We start from the raw sequence: 19,073 nt of genomic DNA, 5'->3' as shown, positions 1-19,073 counted from the left end.
ATATGGGTTAAGGAACACTGCATTATATTACATTGTAGTTATATATCTAGAGCCTTGGAGCCAACACTCTGGGGAGGGGTAAGAGGACACTGCAATAAAACAAATAATCAGCATTAATGCAATTAATGCATTAATGCAATTAAAACAACTGGTATTCCTCAGTCAGAACGAAGCTTTTGACCTTAAGAAATGGGAGTGTGCAGCAAGGAGAGGGAGAGAAAGGGAAAGGTAAGAAGGAACCTAACCCAGCACACTGCAAACCTCCTCTATGATGTAAGAGCATTTGGGTTATATAAGCTCTCATCTTTTCTGAGCCTTGTCAGCTGCAAAGCTGTATTATTTTATGACTCTTTAGCTCCTGCAAACATAGTCCCTGTGGGCTGAAACTTGGTGCTCAAGGAGCATCAGTCCAGAAATAAGCTTCTGTGTGCATCACATTTGAAAAACAGCAGTGTACAGGGGCTAGAAACAGATTTTTATGTTGTTAGATATTTTTAATTGCTTCTGAAACTGCAGACTTCTGCTTAATCCTTAATCCAGTTTATGTGATCACTTTGTGCTGCCTTGATTTTTGAGCCTCAGGAATGTGTGGGAGGCCCAGGCCCCCCGTCCTGTCACTCATATGTACTAAACACATGGAAAATATTAATGAATGTTTCCTTTTTACAAAACAGCATTAGTCCTAAGTGAATCACAGCTAATATCCCTATGCTGCCTATGCTGCCATACACTGAGGACTATTCTTCCTCTTTCACATCCAGTAGTTGAAGCAGGCTGTACCAGTGTCACGCCTACATGAGGATTCTCTGGGGCACTCAGATGTGATTAGTTAACTGGTTGTTAATCTCTGTATATGGCCCTATGCAGCAGGCCATATTTATTCCAAATTATGGGTTTTTTTATTTTAACATTTGCAGAAACCTGCAGCATGTTATTAGACTGACAAATGTCATCTCTAACCGTATCTGAGATTGGAAAGGATGGACCCTCTATTTGCTTGTAACTGCTTACTAGAGAGCTCTACGGGTTTGTAGCTGTCAAGATTTCATGATTGGTTTGGGTTTTTTTAAATCTAACAATAAAAATAAAATTGTAAAAAGGATGTAACCTAGTGTCATGAAATGTGCCTGAATGTTTATACGGCTGGGTCTGACTGCTAAGTGAAGTCTGGTAGGCCCGAGCAGTGTTTAATAAATAACAGAGGAATTCTTTTAGCAGCATGAAGTGCACATGGCTTATAGATGTCCCTGGCATCTTTAAACTAAAACCATATTTCTTCTATTATTTATTTAATATTTGTAGAGTGTGCAGGAATAGCCTGTTTTGTTCTGTAGACTAATCTCACTTTACACAGACTCCATCCTCTCAAACGCTAGTAATAGTCTCTGAAATGTGAACGTATCTAGGAAATGTAGAAAACAGACATCGCACACTTTGAAAAACAGCCAGGCTTTGCCCCTGTTTTTGTAAACATTGGGGTTGAATAAGCTCCTTAATGATAATAGTTGGTTAGTATGGAGAAAGAGAATTTGGGGCTATTTGTGAGTGGTATATTATGTATGACAAGTCTCTGCTTATTATTCCTTAGCTGAAATTATGGAAGTGGTGAATGAAGTGCATGGAACCCTAAAAATAGTCCATGAAATTCAAAGATAACACTATCATTCTTCCTACTGTCACTGCTGAAAATCTAAATCACGATTAATAAATGTAGAATCATTGTTATATTGTGACTTCAACCCTGATGAAGCTTGGAAAGCCGAATGGAGTTCACAAGAAGTCACAAACAAACACCTTGTGAAAGATCCACCACAGAAGATCCCTGGCTTCAATCTTCTGCAAAGCTTATGTGCAACCCTAAACCACATTGGCACACGCCATGACAGATGCGGATACTTGCTGCAAAAATGGAAAATTAAAAACTCTCCAGTGTGTGACTGTGGTCACCCAGAACAGACCAGGGAAAATATAACAACTCAATGCCCAATTCATAAATACAAAGGAGGCATCACAGCAAATACACTCAGCTACTCCAGATGCAATTATCTGGCGTAACCATCTAAATGTCAAATTATAGTAGTTGATCTACATCTGCATCAGCCATATGAAGAAGAATTGTTGTACTGTAATGATGATTTTGCTGTGATTATTGCCTAGAAACTGAATGTAGCTTTTTGTCAGCTTCCCAGTACAGGTATTGAAATACAACATTAAGTTTAAAAAAAAAGTGGAACTATATTGTGACAGAGTGGGATATGTCTGTACCAAACTGTGAATTCAGTTTTGTTTCGTTACTTCCATTTTTGTACTCTGTCCTCTATCCTGTCTTCCATTTTGTGTTCTGCGTTGAATAAATAGAACAGCCTGACTTGGACAAGGTCATTCTCTTCCAGACCCTATCTTGCTAAGGGGTGTGTGGGACTCCTCAAAGAGGACTATCAAGATATGTCGTAAGGGCCATCAACTTGAGTGCCTCTCAATGACTGGCCAATCTCAGGGGACAATAGTTATCTTCATGTGGGGCTTGCATGACAGGGGCTAGAATTTCCCAGCCTGCATATGGCAAAACAGGGTCAAAGACTAGAATAAAAAGGGGGCTTATCTGAGAAGGGAGGCCATCCTCCACCACAAGCCAGAAGACCAGGCTGAAGAGAAAGCAGGAAGGCCTGCCTTGTCTGAAACGCTGATGAGACCTCTGAGTCACAGATGGGGTAAAATCAGACTAAGGGTGGACGCAGCAAAGAACTAACTCTCTAGTGGGTTCTTCAGCATAAAAATGACTGTGGTTACGAAATTCCTTGGCTAAGCCTGTATTCCTTGCTAGGCTGTCATGTTGTCCCTGAAAGTGTTAATCAAGAAGCTCAGAGTGCCCACAGTGAGGTGGGACCCTAAAGGAACATGTATAAACACCTGGAGGCTCAGGAGGTCTGAATCATTGGTTTCAGGGTTGAAGGTGTCCGGGTTGTGGAGCCCCATGTTCCAAGGAAGGGTGGCAGACATGAGGTCTGGATCTGGGAGTGTGCTTCTGAGGCCTCAGAGCTAGAAACAAAGACATGGCTCTTCCCACGAGTGGTTGGGGCCACTCACACCAAACTGGTGTCCATCCAGAGGGGGAGTGGACCAGGTTGTAACATAGATCGCTTTACATTTCAATTCCAATTTCATAAAACAACCCATGTTTTGGCCTACACTTAATTAAACTAGTAGTGACAATGATATTTGTACTCATTCAAAGTTTACACTGATCTCTCAAGTTTGGCCCAGGAAGCAACATCTTACTTGGTAATATTTCTGCAGTACAGCATCTTAAGAATCCGGAGTTGCGTACAACCTTTCGAAAGGTATTTTAGTGTTTTGTCAGTAAGACGTACACAGCCTGAGATATCCAAGAAGTGGAGATAATGGCAGACTCCAGACAAATACTGAATACATAAATCCGTCATCTGTAAATCCAGCAAAAGAAATACACATACAGAAGTTAGAAGATTGCTGGAGATTCCAAAGAAAAACCAAAACACAACAGCCTAACTCAAAATTTTGAAGTGTATCATTTCAGGAAGATTATATTGAAAAGTACCACATAGGACATGAAATGTATAGAACAGATGAATTCTGACTGTCAGAAATAGGAGACGAAAAAGACTATAAGTAACAGTTAAATGTTGGGAGTATATTTGGTGTCAGTTAAATATGATTCCAGTACATTCCAAAGCATGTAGGGATGTTTCAGCTAATCATAAGTCTGAAATAGCTCAATACTCCCAACCCCATAATTTTGCATATAGCATATCTCATGTGGTAGGATTAACTGTTCTCAGATTATTCCATTTAAACTGTTAGACTCATCCATTTTAGAGTTAACTACAGGGAGAAAGAATTTTAATTTTAATAACACCTATTTCATATTTCAGTACCGTATCATAAATGTGTGTTGTCTTGTGACTGCTTTTGTTTATAACCTAAGGTGTCTTTCAGTTTGTCCAAGACAGAACTATTCAGCGTCACTTTTCAGTTCCATAGTCTGATCTGGAACTGATCACCAGTAATGCAAACTGAAGTTTGCTTTGGGCACCATATAAGGCCTCATTTCTGCAAGGTACTTAAGCGTGTGTGTAACTTTAAATATGTGAGTAGCCCCATTGACTTCAAAGGGAATACTTATGCCTAAAGTTATGTATGTGGCTAAGTACCTTGTTTAATTGGGGCCTAAAATCTAAAGGAAACTTGATGAACGCAAAAAAATCCTATAATAGGTATTCAATCAAGCCCAGATTATCCATGGCCCGAATGGAATGGAATGAGGAGTAGCCTTCCCCACCCTTGTACTTCCTGTGCAAGGGCCAGGAACAATCTCAGTCCCTGTGATCATGGGAGTCTAACAGGGGCAAGGAGGAGACGAGGTTGTAACTGTCTCCCCTTCACATTGACAGTAGCCCACAAAGCTGGACAGCCAGTGCACTATCCCTTCGCACAGTCCCTCCTGGAGCTCCACCTGGGGAGATGCAGTTCTATAACACCTTTCCTCAGGGCTGTCATCAAGTCCTACAATTGACTCAGAATAGGCCTGCTTCTGTATTGAAGTAAACAGAAGTTTGGCTAAATAGATGCAGGATCAGGCCCTATTCAGGGAAATCTATTTTAGTCACATACACCAATCCTGTTCATGTCAGAGGTCATCTTTCCATTGAATTGTATCTTTAGAAATTCATCATTTAATTGGATTAGTCATTCAATCAGGGATTCATTTTCAGCCCTCACTATTTTCTCTCATTCATGTGATTTGCTGCCCACAACAATTACATTATTTCTTTCTTCAAATAAAACTATTTAACAATTATTTCTTGAATTGGCTTTATGAACTCACAAATTACACAGGAGGTGTGGTTGTGCTATATGCAAACTGCATGCTGAGGTTTTTTGTGAAATGAGCAATGTTTGGAAGATGATTGTTCTACATGTCCTAGAAATGTATGTATGGAGATATAGATGACAGGGAGCCCAACTGTGCTCTCACTAAAGTCTATGGTTTTTCAATATGAAAAGGATTACAGTGGTCAGCTGTGCTCGTTTTCTGGGAATGTCCGAATTTCCAGAGCACATCTCACAACACTTTTACTGGGAAGTGAATTTCCTAAATTATAGTTCCTATGTTTTCTCTTTATGGCCTTTTTGTTTATTCAGTTATTTTTATATAGCTGATATTGCAGGCCAAGACTCTGCCAGGCATACTAACTTGTCCCTTTTAGAACAGGAGATTAGATCTTGCTTTAGTCTTTTTCTGATCATTTTTAAATAGTGTCTGAGTGGAAAATATTTCCTACTTGGCAGCTAGATACACTGTATTTATGCTGAAGATTGCCAAAGGCCCCCCCAACTGATAGGACTTTATAGAGTTTCAAACTGGGTTAAAGCCAACAGAAGCGCTTGCAAGATCCAGTATGGGTTTGTCTGAAAGATTCTTGATGCTGGAGACCAAATATTCTAGACTGTGAACAGTTACCAGATTTACTTCATAATCTTTTTAAGGAGAAGATATATAGACACAGGGTGGGGAGAGAAGAAATGTGGTGGGATGCAAGTGTTTATCTTCACTTAGTATGGAAAGATCTCTGCCTGTAGATTGCCCTGTATAGCATTATTGTTTATTATTATTATTATTATTGAAAAGTTAATTGAACATTTAAAAGCAGGGAAGAAATGTGAGATACCTCTGGAACTGACATTTTGGCCATTGCATTTAATTGCTAATGGCTGAGGGTGGATTTTAAAAGGATTCAACATCAATCACTGACTTCAGTGGGAGCAAAATTAGGCCAACATGAGTACTCTTAAAAATCTCACCCATAGAAGCAGGACTCTTTCTGCAGAGGGAAATATTTGCGGACACAAACTTTTTTTAAAATTTACATTTGCTAGAATGCAGTAAATAGTTATTGTTATTACTCAAGCAAGCAAGCATATGTGATTGAATAGACACAGGGAGCAGATGTGCTAAGTAAGTAAGTACTGGGACTAATGAAAATGACCTAGGCATTTGTGTTAGCAGTAAAATGGAAACGGAGCCCATGTTCAGTTGGGGCAAAACAGACAACTGCGATGCTAGGGTCTAACTAAAGAGGTACTATGTAAAAGATATGGAAAATTGTCACAACACTGTACAAGGTAATGGTGAGGCTGAATGGCGTTACATCAGTGATGAGTCTTTGTTTATTTAAACAAATTAGTAACTGGAAATAATTTTCATTAAAATGTGTAAATAACTAGAAATACAGAACAAAAGTAATTCAGCAACTTCACTGAAGCAAACGTTGATATCGGAGTACGTGTAACAATACACAACATTCCATTGTCAATGGATCAGATGCAACGGAGCCCACAACTGTAACACCTATGACTCCGGGGGGGTTCTGCGGGACTGTGTGCTCGCAGAACACGACTCCCCCGCAGATTTCCTGGGTTGCCCTACGGAAAATGGCAGGGACGCCAAGGGAAGCCGTGAGTGGGGTGGTGGTGATGGAGGGAGGGCCAGGGGTGACTATGGACTCAGTTTTTTGGGGGGAGGGATTGCCCCCCTCCAAACAGAGGTGAGGCATGGGGGGCACACAGGGTTACATGCCACTGCCCCCCCAATTCTGCAAGGGCAGAGCTGCCCAGCTGAAGGAGGCTGTCTCCACTCCGCTGACTCTGCAGCTGAACGCTGCCTCCTGGGTCCTAGTGCCAGTCGTGCTTCCCTTCTGTGTGCTGGGAGCCTTCCAGTTTTCTATCCTGTGCAACACACAGTGGAGCTGGGTATGGGGGGGGGTGAGGAAAATGAGGGAATGGGGGATGAGGGGGGAAGAGGCAGTGGGGAAGGAAGGGAGGTGGAATAGGGCAGGGGGAGGGGAATGTGGGAGTGAGGGGAGGGGAATGGAGAAGAAAAGGGGATAGGGGAATTGCGGGAGGAAGCAGGAGCCCCGCATGCGGCTTCCCCTCAGCAGCAGCTGGGGCTCCCCTGTTAAGCAGGCACATCGAGCTCTCACCCTGACAAGCCCTACCCACCTGGACCTCTGATGAGCCCCCCACACCAAGACCCCCACCCCAGGGATCCCCAACCAGCTGCACCTGGACCCCCACCCCATCAAGCCCCACTCCCCCAGTACCTGTACCCAGCATCCAGCCCCCCACCCGAGCCCCAACCACCTTCCTGCATCCCCTGCAGAGTCCCATTGTCCCTGAACCCGGAATATCCCAGTTAGCCTCTGTGCATCCAGATCTCCCACTGAGCTGCCCACACTAAGATTGCCCCATACAGAAACCTCTCACCTCACACCTGGATCCCCCCACACTAAGTCCCTTCACACTTGGATCCTGCTGGGATGAGCCTGTCCACCCACACCTGGTACACCTGGCGCTGAGGGACAGCGCCCCAGGGCATTTCTGGGGCAGGCCCAGCCCTTGCATTGCGTTAGGGTCAGGTGCAGCCTCACTGCCGAGTCTCTGTATCGGGGGAGGTGTGGGCTTCAGGGTGATCTCCCACCTCAATGCAGCCAGTGGCCTGTGCTCCCCACTGCCAAGCTTGAGCCACACTTATTTATTGACAAATAAAATTTGCAGAATTTTGCAGAATTTTAAAATATTGTGTGCATAATTGAAAATGTTTTGGCACAGAATTCCCTCACGAGTAACATATGCACACACAGATAATAATATACTAACTATACGTAAATTTTTCAAAATGTTTAAGTGACTTAGGTGCCTATGTCCCATTTACAAATGTGACTTGGGCACTTGGGAGCTTAATTCGTATGGAAAATCAATGGGACCATGGCTCCTAAATCATTTAGGTGCATTTGAAAATTTGTGACCAGATCAATATTCCAAAGGTCAATGTTAGTTCACTGGTTTTAATTATTGGTGATTATTATATATAACATAGTTAATTTTTTTAATGTTGAAGAATAAGCTATAGGATGGTTGCAAAATGTGGACATCAGCAAGTCAAATGTCTCAATGCTACATTATTTCATTTTATGTAATAGAATTTCTGGAACTACCCTTCCCAGCTCTTGTACCTACCTTGTGGCAACCAGCAATGTTGAGGGACGTAAGTTGGTGGCAGTTAAAGGCAAAAGCTTTGACAGTTTCATTTGTCAGTTGAAAGCAGTAAGAGACATCACAGTATTGTAGATCTTTTGCATCCTGGCAGAACTTCTGAAACACAGTTACAAACACCCAAATCAATCTCATGTACCTTTTTGGATGCTTACAGTTCTATAATACATTCATACTAATCTTCTGATTTACTTCAATCACTGTAACTGATTAATTTATTATTTTTCTCATATTGAACATGTGGAATAAGATACATATTATCAATGAGATTACTCAGTTGCATTCCATAACTCCGAACAAAAAAGGAGGAAATGCACCAGGTGACTATTTTTCATTTCTGACACTGGTAGATCACGAAGTGTGTTCTTCAGATCACACCTAGCCTCTTTCATTTAAGTTTCATCGCACTTACTAAGACAGAAAAAAGACTGAGTTTGTGTCTTTTGCAATGAACATATCCAAACATTAAGGGTTACATTTCCAAATGGGCCACAAAAATACTCTGTTCTCTACTGTGGCTTCAGATATCCTTGCTGTACATATTAAAAGGCATTTGGCAAGCAAAATAGGCAACTGTGTCTGGGCAGATTAATTGGAAGGGAGCATGGTCTAGGTGTTTGATCTCAAAACTGCAACTAAGAAGGTCTAGCTTCTTGCCCCAATTCTGCCACTAACCTGCTGTGTGACCTTGGGCAAGTCATGTAAAATCCAGCTTTTCAAAAGGCCCTCTTATTATGGGTGCCTTAGTTTTTTGAGGGTTCAACAAACTTACAGTCTGGTTTTCAGAGCTAGTAAACACCTGAAGATCCCATTCACTTCAATTTCAGCACCTCTGAAATTCAGATCTAGTTGTTTAAAGATGGACACCCATAAAAGGAAATATCCAAACTTAAAGGCCATTTTTTAACATTTGGATGTTAGCCTCTCTGTGCCTTAGCTTCCTTAACTCAAAAATGAAAATGATGATTGTGAGCCTATTAATTAATGTTTAAGAACAGAAGAACACGACATAAGAACATAAGAATGGCTATACTGGGTCAGACCAAAGGTCCATCCAGCCCACTATCCTGTCTATCGACAGTGGCCAATGCCAGGTGCCCCAGAGGGAGTGAACCTAACAGGTAATGATCAAGTGATCTCTCTCCTGCCATCCATCTCCACCCTCTGACAAACAGAGGCTAGGGGCACCATTCCTTACCCATCCTGGCTAATAGCCATTAATGGACTTAACTTCCATGAATTTATCTAGTCCTCTTTTAAACCCTGTTATAGTCCTAGCCTTCACAACCTCCTCAGGCAAGGAGATCCACAGGTTGACCGTACACTGGGTGAAGAAGAACTTCCTTTTGTTTTAAATCTGCTGTGCATTAATTTCATTTGGTGGCCCCTAGTTCTTATATTATGGGAACAAGTAAACAGCATTTCCTTATTCACTTTCTCCACGCCACTCATGATTTTATATACCTCTATCATATCCCCCCTTAATCTCCTCTTTTCCAAGCTGAAAAGTCCTAGCCTCTTTAATCTCTCTTCATATGGGACCCGTTCCAAACCCCTAACCATTTTAGTTGCCCTTTTCTGAACCTTTTCTAATGCCAGTATATCTTTTTTGAGATGAGGAGACCACATCTGTAGGCAGTATGCAAGATGTGGGCGTACCATGGATTTATATAAGGGCAATAAGATATTCTCCATCTTGTTCTCTATCCCTTTTTTAATGATTCCTAACATCCTGTTTGCTTTTTTGACTGCCGCTGCACACTGCATGGACGTCTTCAGAGAACTATCCACGATGACTCCAAGATCTTTTTCCTGATTAGTTGTAGCTAAATTAGCCCCCATCATATTGTATGTACAGTTGGGGTTATGATTTCCAATGTGCATTACTTTACATTTATCCACATTAAATTTCATTTGCCATTTTGTTGCCCAAGCACTTAGTTTTTGAGATCTTTTTGAAGTTCTTCACAGTCTGTTTTGGTCTTAATTATCTTGAGCAGTTTAGTATCATCTGCAAACTTTGCCACCTCACTATTTACCCCTTTCTCCACACCATTTATGAATAAGTTGAATAGGATTGGTCCTAGGACTGACCCTTGGGGAACACCACTAGTTAACCCTCTCCATTCTGAAAATGTACCATTTATTCCTCCTACCCTTTGTTCCCTGTCTTTTAACCAGTTCTCAATCCATGAAAGGATCTTCCCTCTTTTCCCATGACAACTTAATTTACATAAGAGCCTTTGGTGAGGGATCTTGTCAAAGGCTTTCTGGAAATCTAAGTACACTATGTCCACTGGATCCCCCTTGTCCACATGTTTGTTGACCCCTTCAAAGAACTCTAATAGATTAGTAAGACATGATTTCCCTTTACAGAAACCATGTTGACTTTTGTCCAACAGTTTATGTTCTTCTATGTGTCTGACAATTTTATTCTTTACTATTGTTTCAACTAATTTGCCCGGCACTGACATTAGACTTACCGATCTGTAATTGCCAGGATCACCTCTAGAGCCCTTTTTAAATATTGGCGTTACATTCCAGTCATTGGGTACAGTGCTTTGCAAAGTACTTTGGAGACTCCCAGATGGAATGTGGTATAGAAGTACAAAGTATTATTATTACTAATAATACAGTCTAGTTTGCTCACAGGTTCTTGCAGTATCTGGACATTTTTGCAGGTACATGTGTTGCACCCTCCTTTGAAAATGGGGTCTGAAGAGACCAAAGAAAGAAACCTGACTAATTTAATGTAGTGTATACTACACCTTATATTTAACCTTTGCATCTACGATGGCCAAGAATGTGAACCAGAATGTCTGACAAGCTGCAGTTAAATAATTAATTTAAAATAGACTGTGCTTCACAGCTGCCCAATTCACATAAAACCTTACTTTGCATGAAACAAGGTAAGATAGATCTACATACTATGGCATGTTTCAGTCTTTGCAATGAAGCTGCTATAAACAGACAAACCAATTCAGAACCACAATATGACAGTTTCCTCCTTCCCCCTCTGCATCTTCAGAAATCCTTTGGCTTGAATCTTTTTCAGGGGTTAAAGCTGTTTATTTCAGAACCTCTCTCTCTCTCTAAAGGGAGATGGAGGATGTCCCAGCACCTCTATCAGTGCAGGCAACCAACTGGACGTTGCCAGCTTTTCTCCACCCTTCAAGCCCCCAGCCCAACTCCTTTTTGGAATAGCTCATTGTGGAGCTAGTGTCCTCTCTGCAGGGCCCACAATACAAATGTAGATGACCTAAAATAATATTTTATACATCAAAATATCATGATTTTCATTTCCAGTCAAGTGTCTCTGAATCTTTCATGGCTAGAAAAAAGTGCTTGGCCCTATTGGGAATCTCCCCTTTACAGTGATTTGTAGCCCTGAAGGGTGGTAAGACATCAAACCTTAAACTTGTCACTGGTCCAGCCTTCCAGGACTGTTCAGCGTGGGCCTATCGCAAGTGTAATTTAGCATGGGATAGAGTGGCAATTCTACCTCTGTGAGGGAAAGAAGAAAACATTTATGTGGCAGACTGAGTTAAAAAATGGTGGCTGCTTGAAGCTGCTCAAAGGTTTCTAGTAATAGAAATAGTCCTGAGATACAGGGATTAGTGAAAAGAGTGGCAGGTAAAGGTGCATGATGAATGCAATTAATCACAGAGATATCACCTCCATATATGTGGTACATACTATCAGTAATAAAATATATCACATATACAGCTGTCACCCTAAAAAACAGTATTTACCAATAATTACCTGATTATTGTATCTGAGACACAGCAGTATTCTGCTTAACTTAAAATATGAATTCACTGTAGTGTCTCAGATGCTTTGATGTGGTAATTGCTGGTAAATGCTGACTTTTGGATGACCAATGTATGTAAGTGTGAACTGCATGTGTGTGGGGGTATATATACAGCCAGACCTGCACACACTTTATAATTTCAACTTTATTTCATTAACCAGTTTTTAAATCTTACCATCTGTGTCTAGCGCTGCAGTTTGCTTTTTGGATCAGTATGGTTATGATAGGTCAGCAACTGCTGTTTTTAAGTACAGTATATATCTGGTTGTGAATGTTTTACTTTAAGACACTTTTGTTTTACTTTAAGAGTGGAAATACAGAAATTATAAATGTTAGCTAGTATGGCTTTCATATTTTAATGCCAGTTTTGCAGGGTTTTAACTGCAGTGCAGAAAACTTCTAAACCCCCAATGACTAAATTTTTTTCTCCTCATGTAAGAGAAGCCTAATTATCTTCAGCATTAGATCCCCACATGTGATTAAGTCATTACTACATTCCCAGCGAGGGTATGTAGTACAGGCTGCAGCCAGGATTTCAGTGTTTGTGTGATATGCTTAGATCATTTTTACTGGAATTGTCAAGCTGTTACAGTCTGTCATGTGTACAGATTTAAAATATCCATAAAAAATTAGGTACTGAAGCTGCTCCTACCATTAAAACTCCCCACTAACTGTGAATACCACCATTAGCCCAAACATAGCTTTTTACAAGTTATCAGCTTAAGTCCTGAAAAATCATACAACAAAGTATTTTTATAACCTGTTGAGGAGTGCTGGGGAACTTAGTGCTGCCAAGAATTATTTTCTTTAATGAAAACAATAACTGGCATATAACATGAAAAATGGCATATAACAGAACAGCTGAATATTTTGTTATGCTGTATCCTTTGTGTAAATTACATTTTACTTTAATAGACTGAATCTTTTTTGGGAGATAATCTATACAAGGCCTCCAAGTCAACACAAAAGGCAAAACAACCTTGCCAGCATGCAATTCCCATTGACTTTCATGTTCAGTGACAGGACAAAAATAACTGATAATGATTAAAGCAAATCAGATGTGAGCTTGAATGGTGATGTTGTGACGAAAAAATGCAGTTTTGGGCCGTATACACAGAGTTATCACGCCACAAACAAGGAAGGGGACAGTCCCATTTTAAATAGCACTGGTTGGATTGCAACTTGACTGAATTTTTTCTGGGCACTTCAGTGCAAACACCGTGTTAATACTAGAGCTGTACGAATCATCAATTTTTTAGTTTGCTGGCTGAACTGAAAAAAAATTTGCTTCACATCAATCTGAAATGAAAACTTGTTGGGTTTCTTAGTGAAAGAAAAAATGATTTGGGTAAAATAAAATATTTTGTTTTGAGTGGGGGATTTTAGCTGCTTTTTTATTAAAATAAAAGGAAATGTGGAATGCCATTCACAAAAACCACCGGACGAGGAGGTGGTAGTGCCCCCCCTTATGCCCCTGTGGTAGAGCACTTTTATGGGATATGGGAAGAGTCCTCTCTCTGCCTAATTTGGAGCAGGAGTTTGAACAGAGATCTCCCACACTGCAAATGAGTGCTGGGCTATAGGGTATCCTTGGTGGATCTTTCTCAGTCTCGCCTCTTGAAGCTGTTCCTCTTCGTATAAATAATTAAATATTCACTGCACCATGGAGAGCACTATAACATGGGGTTAGGACACTTGCCAAGGCAGGGGTGCCAGTCCCTGTGTCAAATGAATATTTAATTATTTATACAAAGTGGAACAGCTTCAACAGGAAATACTGAGAGAAAGCCACCCCACAACACCACATAACCCAAAACTGCAGCTTTCAGCAAATAAACTATTATTCTGAAAACATTTGCCCAGCTCTAGTCAGCACATTGGAGGGAATTCAGAGAAGAGGAATGGTCTTAGGTGGAAAAGTACTATATATATAGTTTAGCACTAAGGAATGGGTAGGAAGGGGGAAATAGAATAACTGTCTACAAGTCAGTGATGAGCTGCCAAAACCTTAACAACCGGGTTCCCTCCTCACCTCACGAGGGGGTTGTGGCTCACCCCGGCCCCCCCGGGACTCTTGCCCCATCCAACCCCCCCACGTTCCTTGATGCCCCCCCGGGACCTCTGCCCCAACTACCCCCCTCCTCTGTCCCCTGACTGCCCCCAAAACCAGGCAGGAGGGGCTCGTGGGCCACCGTAGTGGGTGCCCACCCCACCCCTAAGAGCCAGAGGGACCTGCCGGGGTGAGGTGGGGAGTCCTGGCGGTGCTTACCTGGGACAGCTCCCAGGAAGCATCCAGCAGGTCCCTCTGGCTCCTAGGGGCAGGGGAGCATAGCTGGGGGGGAGCAGCAGGAGTGGCCACTCCCCCCACTGATCACATCAAAAGTGGCGCCTTAGGCGCCGACTCCCTGGGTGCTCCGGGGCTGGAGCACCCACGGGGAAAATTTGGTGGGTGCAGAGCACCCACCGGCAGCTCCCCGCCCCGCGCCCGGCCCCAGCTCACCTCCACTCTGCCTCCTCCCCTGAATGCGCCACCCCGATCTGCTTCTCTGCGGCCCCCCCCCAGTTTCCCGCGAATCAGCTGTTCGCGCGGGAAGCCAGGGAGGGCTGAGAAGCAGGCTGCGGCTTCGCGCTCAGGCCCAGGGAGGCGGAAGTGAGCTGGGGCGGGGAGCGGTTCCCCTGGGCCCCCCGCCGGGTTACCTGCTGCGGCGTGGGTGGCCCTCCTTGTGGACCGCCGCCCCAGCTCACCTCCGCTCCGCCTCCTTGGGCCTGAGCGCGAAGCCGCCACCTGCTTCTCAGGCCCCCGGCTTCCTGCGCGAACAGCTGATTTGCGGGAAGCTGGGCCGGGGGGGGGGGGAGGGGGGAGGGCAGAGAAGCAGAGCGGGGCGGCGCGTTCAGGGGAGGAGGCGGAGGCAGAGCGGAGGTGAGCTGGGGCTGGGCGCGGGGTGGGGAGCTGCCGGTGGGTGCTCTGCACCCACCAAATTTTCCCCGTGGGTGCTCCAGCCCCGGAGCACCCACGGAGTCGGCGCCTAAGGTGCCACTTTTGGCCAGTGGTTAAATTGAGAAGCCCTTTTAGAACCAGTTCTCCCTCGCAGGACAACCGGTTCTAAAAGGGCTTCTAAATTTAACAACCGGTTCTAGCAAACTGGTGCGAACCGGCTCCAGCTCACCACTGCTACAAGTATTTCATAATATGATAGGTCTAGATCATTCCCTAGATAGGAAAATCCTCTAAACGGGACAGGAAATTTCAATCTCTGCAATAATTTCTAGCCTGTCCACTTCACAATCATTCCTTTTTTCTTACCCCTCCAGCTTTCTTGGCAACTTGGCTCCTATAGCTGCTATGTACCCAGGAGTTCCCTACTGGCAGCTGACCTACAGGGGAGTTTCTCATGGCATAATTGCAGAGGTAGTGAGAAAGTTTTTGTTTTGAGACAAGAAGCTGATTTATCTTGTGAGCCATGTTCAATTTTAGGGAGCTGACTTTATATAGATGAGAAACTGAATATTTTGCACTGAAGACAAGCTTTGCGTCTAAACATCATGTGACAGTCCTCTTGATCCTTATATAAAAACCCAGATGGCTATATACTGGCTTTCATAAATTAGAAGAGATATTTCTGTTCTGACATTGTTTATGTTTCAATTACATGGAACATACAAGAAAGTCCAATCAGAATTGTTCTCTAAGGCATCAGTTCTGCCAGTGGCTTGTCTGTAGATCTTTGTGTGTATGCAGAGTAAAAAAATTAAATCCAGATGCGTCTCCTGGGGTGTAGTAGGGACTGACTCATTCCTATAATATACGGCTTTAAAGTTATGGATGTGGAATCCTATAATGGAAAAAGCTGTGGGAGTCAAAGACTGGGGTTACACAATGGCAATGCCAACACCTGCAGCCATGGGGTCCCCCGCTGCTTATGGCATGAGTGTGATGGCCAGTGAATAGGAGATCTCAGCATTTCTCTGTCACATGTAGTCAGGAGTGTTTGTCAGGTGCAGTTTAAAGTATAAACTGCAGCTGCTGTTTATATCCTACTCCAACTGTTGTTCTCATTTGAAGTAAGATATAAATCCCATCTCATTGCCCACTGGCAATGAGAACAATCTTAAGTTCCTGATTAGTGTTGATTTATGTCATTGTGATATGGAAAGGAAATGTATGTCTCCATACTGATTTTTAGAAAATGTGGAGAAGGTAAATAACATGACATCTTTATAGTGTCAGCAAATCAAATATTATAGTAATCACATCACCTTCTTTATGATAAATGAATAAAACACAGGCCATTTTCTTTCCAATACAGGTGTTTGCTCGTTAATTAAATCTGGGATAGAGGTGAGCATGGGAGTTTGTCTTATTAAGAATTAAGGTCAATTTCAGAAGATCTCTATTTTCAAGCATCTCAATCCTGACACTCATCTCATCTGCACACCCAATGGCCCAATTTCTGTTGCAAATCCAGACACTTTCTCTCTATTGTCTCTTTCATCAAATTCAAGCTCCTTCAAGACCTTCCACAAACAAGCTTCTTCCTACCTCTCTGGCCTTGTCACCTTTCGCCTCCCCAAACTCCCTCTTTGCTTGATGCTCATCTAACTAACCTCTCTATTTCCTTCTCCCACACTCACATCAATACTACCGCTGGTCAAAAAAAATGGATTCCAATTATTTTTTGTAGAAAAATGCAGTGTTATTGAAATTGAAATGTTTCTGAAAATGTTTGATTTCAACGACATTTGATTTTTCAATACTTTTTTTAAACAAAACAAAATTTTCAATTCAAATTGAAACACATTTTTATTTCATTTCAATTTTTTTTTTATAGGAAAACCGAAATTTTCTGTGAACATTTTCAAATGAAATCATTGGCAATTTTTCACACAGGTAAAACTTGAGTTTTCAACCAGACCTACTAGATAGCTTCTTTTATGCCTATCTGACTTTTCTGCCACTCTTCCCCCCATCTTTCTTTAAATCCCGTCTCAAAATCATTTCTTCAAAGAAGCTTATCATCTTTAGATAGTTATATCAATAAATATATCAATACGGGGAGGAGGGATAACTCAGTGGTTTGAGCACTGGCCTGCTATACCCAGGGTTGTGAGTTCAATCCTTGAGGGGGCCATTTAGGGATCTGGGGGAAAAAATGGGGATTGGTCCTGCTTTGAGCAGAGGGTTGGACTAGATGAGGTCCCTTCCAACCCTGATATTCTATGAAATCAATACAGCAACTCCATAATCTTATTGTCTTTGCCATTGTTCTCTCAGAATTTGTCATTTCCTCCTGTTTCTCGTCTTAATTTAGGGCCCAATTCAGCACATGATTAACCTTCAGAACAGTAGTCCCATCCTACTCAGAAAAGCAGGTAAGCATGTTCTCGAAGTAAATAACATTAATTCTGCAAAATACTTAATTACATGAGTAAGAGTGTTCGAGTCTACAGGCAGGGACTTAGGTGGAAACGTTTAAAGGTCTTTGTGGACAAGTGTGATGCACTTTTGCAAGTGCAGAATGCTCAGTGTGCACATGTAAATCACGCTTGAACATGTATAAAGATATTTGCTTGCACAAGTTATCCTCTATTTGTAATCATACTTTAGGCGCTCTTCATGCACAACTTGTGAATGCATAAAAATGTATGCACATATATAAAGTCGAGGCCTTAGTTGTGTATTGTTTCCAAAAGCACCATGAAGATCTACGATGCTATATCAATGAAAATTAAAACAATAAAGACAGAAACAAAATGATAAATCAGAATTTCAATATGCAAGTAACCTTTACAGTCATACTGTCAATGTGACAAATCTTCAGTTGGGAAATAACATCACTGATAATAATTAAAAACAGATGCTGCATGCGTCAGTAAATCCGAAACTTAAAACAATTCATCAAATGTGCTGTTCCAGTGAAATACTGAGCTGAAATAAAGTATTTTTATGACAATTGCTAGACACTTTGAAGTAAAAATGTTTAATTACTGTATAACTTTATTTAGAGGTCAGAGTTTCCAATGAATGCAAATAGTTCCCTCTTTAGTAACTTCAAACTGCGGGTGGCTTCAAAACAAAGGTTGTTTCTATACCATGTAATTACTTTCCCTTTCTGATTGCATTGTAAAGATATAGCTGCTGTTAGATTGGTTGTTAACTGAGGACACCTTCTAAACAAAGATATTGGATATGTTTTCTTTCTAAACTACCACTACATAGAAACATATAAAGCAATATCTTAAAGAACACATCTCGTGGTCACAACTGTAACCAAACAGCATCTTTATGTTGTATACAGGCCAACATTACAACTTCAAGAGTGCAGAATAAATCAATCATTTTAGAAAGGAAAACATTTATGACATAAAAATGTTTATGATGAAACTCACTAAGGTCGGATTGAGATGGAGAATAGGTGGAAATAGAGACAAGCTATAAGCAGGAGCAGAATGGTGAACGTTTTTTGAAAGTGAGGCTTATGAATTTAAGACTGATACATAAGAGCCAGTGAAGGGACTCCATGAGTGGAGGAGAGTCACAGTTAATGCAATATTACAGGAAGATATTTAGCTGCCGTATTTTGGATTGACAGAAGAGGAGAGTGGGGAAGCTAGAAAGGAGAAGGTTAGAATAACTGATATTTAGGAAGGTGAGTATTTTAGAGATAATATAGAGGGAGAAAATTTAAAATTCACTGATGGCCATAATATGTTGGGAAAAGGAAAGAGAAAAATCAGTGATATCACCAAGGCTGCAGGATTGGGTGATGGACAGTGATTGAGAGGGTTTTAAAGCAAAATAAGCTCAGTTTTTGACATTGTTAATTTGAGAAAGCAGAGGGACTTCTAGGAGGACATCTGTCTATATCCCTATAAAAGGGTCTGGTTGATCTTACCTGAATTCCCATATCAGTGATCTTCCTACATTCAGATACAGAAAGTTCCTTCATTCTTCTAGTGTGGGCCAGGGCTGCCAAGCTCTGAAAACACGCCAAATAAATTTCAACTTTATATTATAATAACACATCTGTGAAATAACATTTTGTTAAGATAGATGATAATAATGTCCTAAACTTACAGCATCTAGCACCTTCCATCTGAGGATTACACCTTTTAAAGACATTAACTAACTTACCCAAACAATACCTCTGTGAGATATTATCTCAGTTCTACA

At 41.6% G+C, this 19,073-nt stretch overlaps 1 protein-coding gene across 3 annotated transcripts in view; it reads right to left on the bottom strand.

Moving 5' to 3' along the window:
* The window catches only part of FBXL13 (F-box and leucine rich repeat protein 13), a 177,235-nt gene that overhangs the window by 4,116 nt on the left and 154,046 nt on the right, over nt 1-19,073 (bottom strand). For all 3 annotated transcript variants that reach the window (XM_037889206.2, XM_043552013.1, XM_043552008.1), the window contains 3 exons: nt 18,796-18,879; nt 8,056-8,190; nt 3,280-3,443 (listed from right to left, as the gene is read on the bottom strand). In XM_037889206.2, the coding sequence (XP_037745134.1) occupies nt 3,280-3,443; nt 8,056-8,190; nt 18,796-18,879 (383 nt within the window). The remainder of the gene's footprint in view (nt 1-3,279; nt 3,444-8,055; nt 8,191-18,795; nt 18,880-19,073) is intronic.

Source organism: Chelonia mydas, chromosome 1, assembly GCF_015237465.2.
Source record: "Chelonia mydas isolate rCheMyd1 chromosome 1, rCheMyd1.pri.v2, whole genome shotgun sequence".
NCBI classification, from domain to species: Eukaryota; Metazoa; Chordata; order Testudines; family Cheloniidae; genus Chelonia; species Chelonia mydas.
The sequence above is the reverse complement of the archived record's forward strand: the minus strand, read 5'-3'. Positions and strand labels throughout refer to the sequence as shown.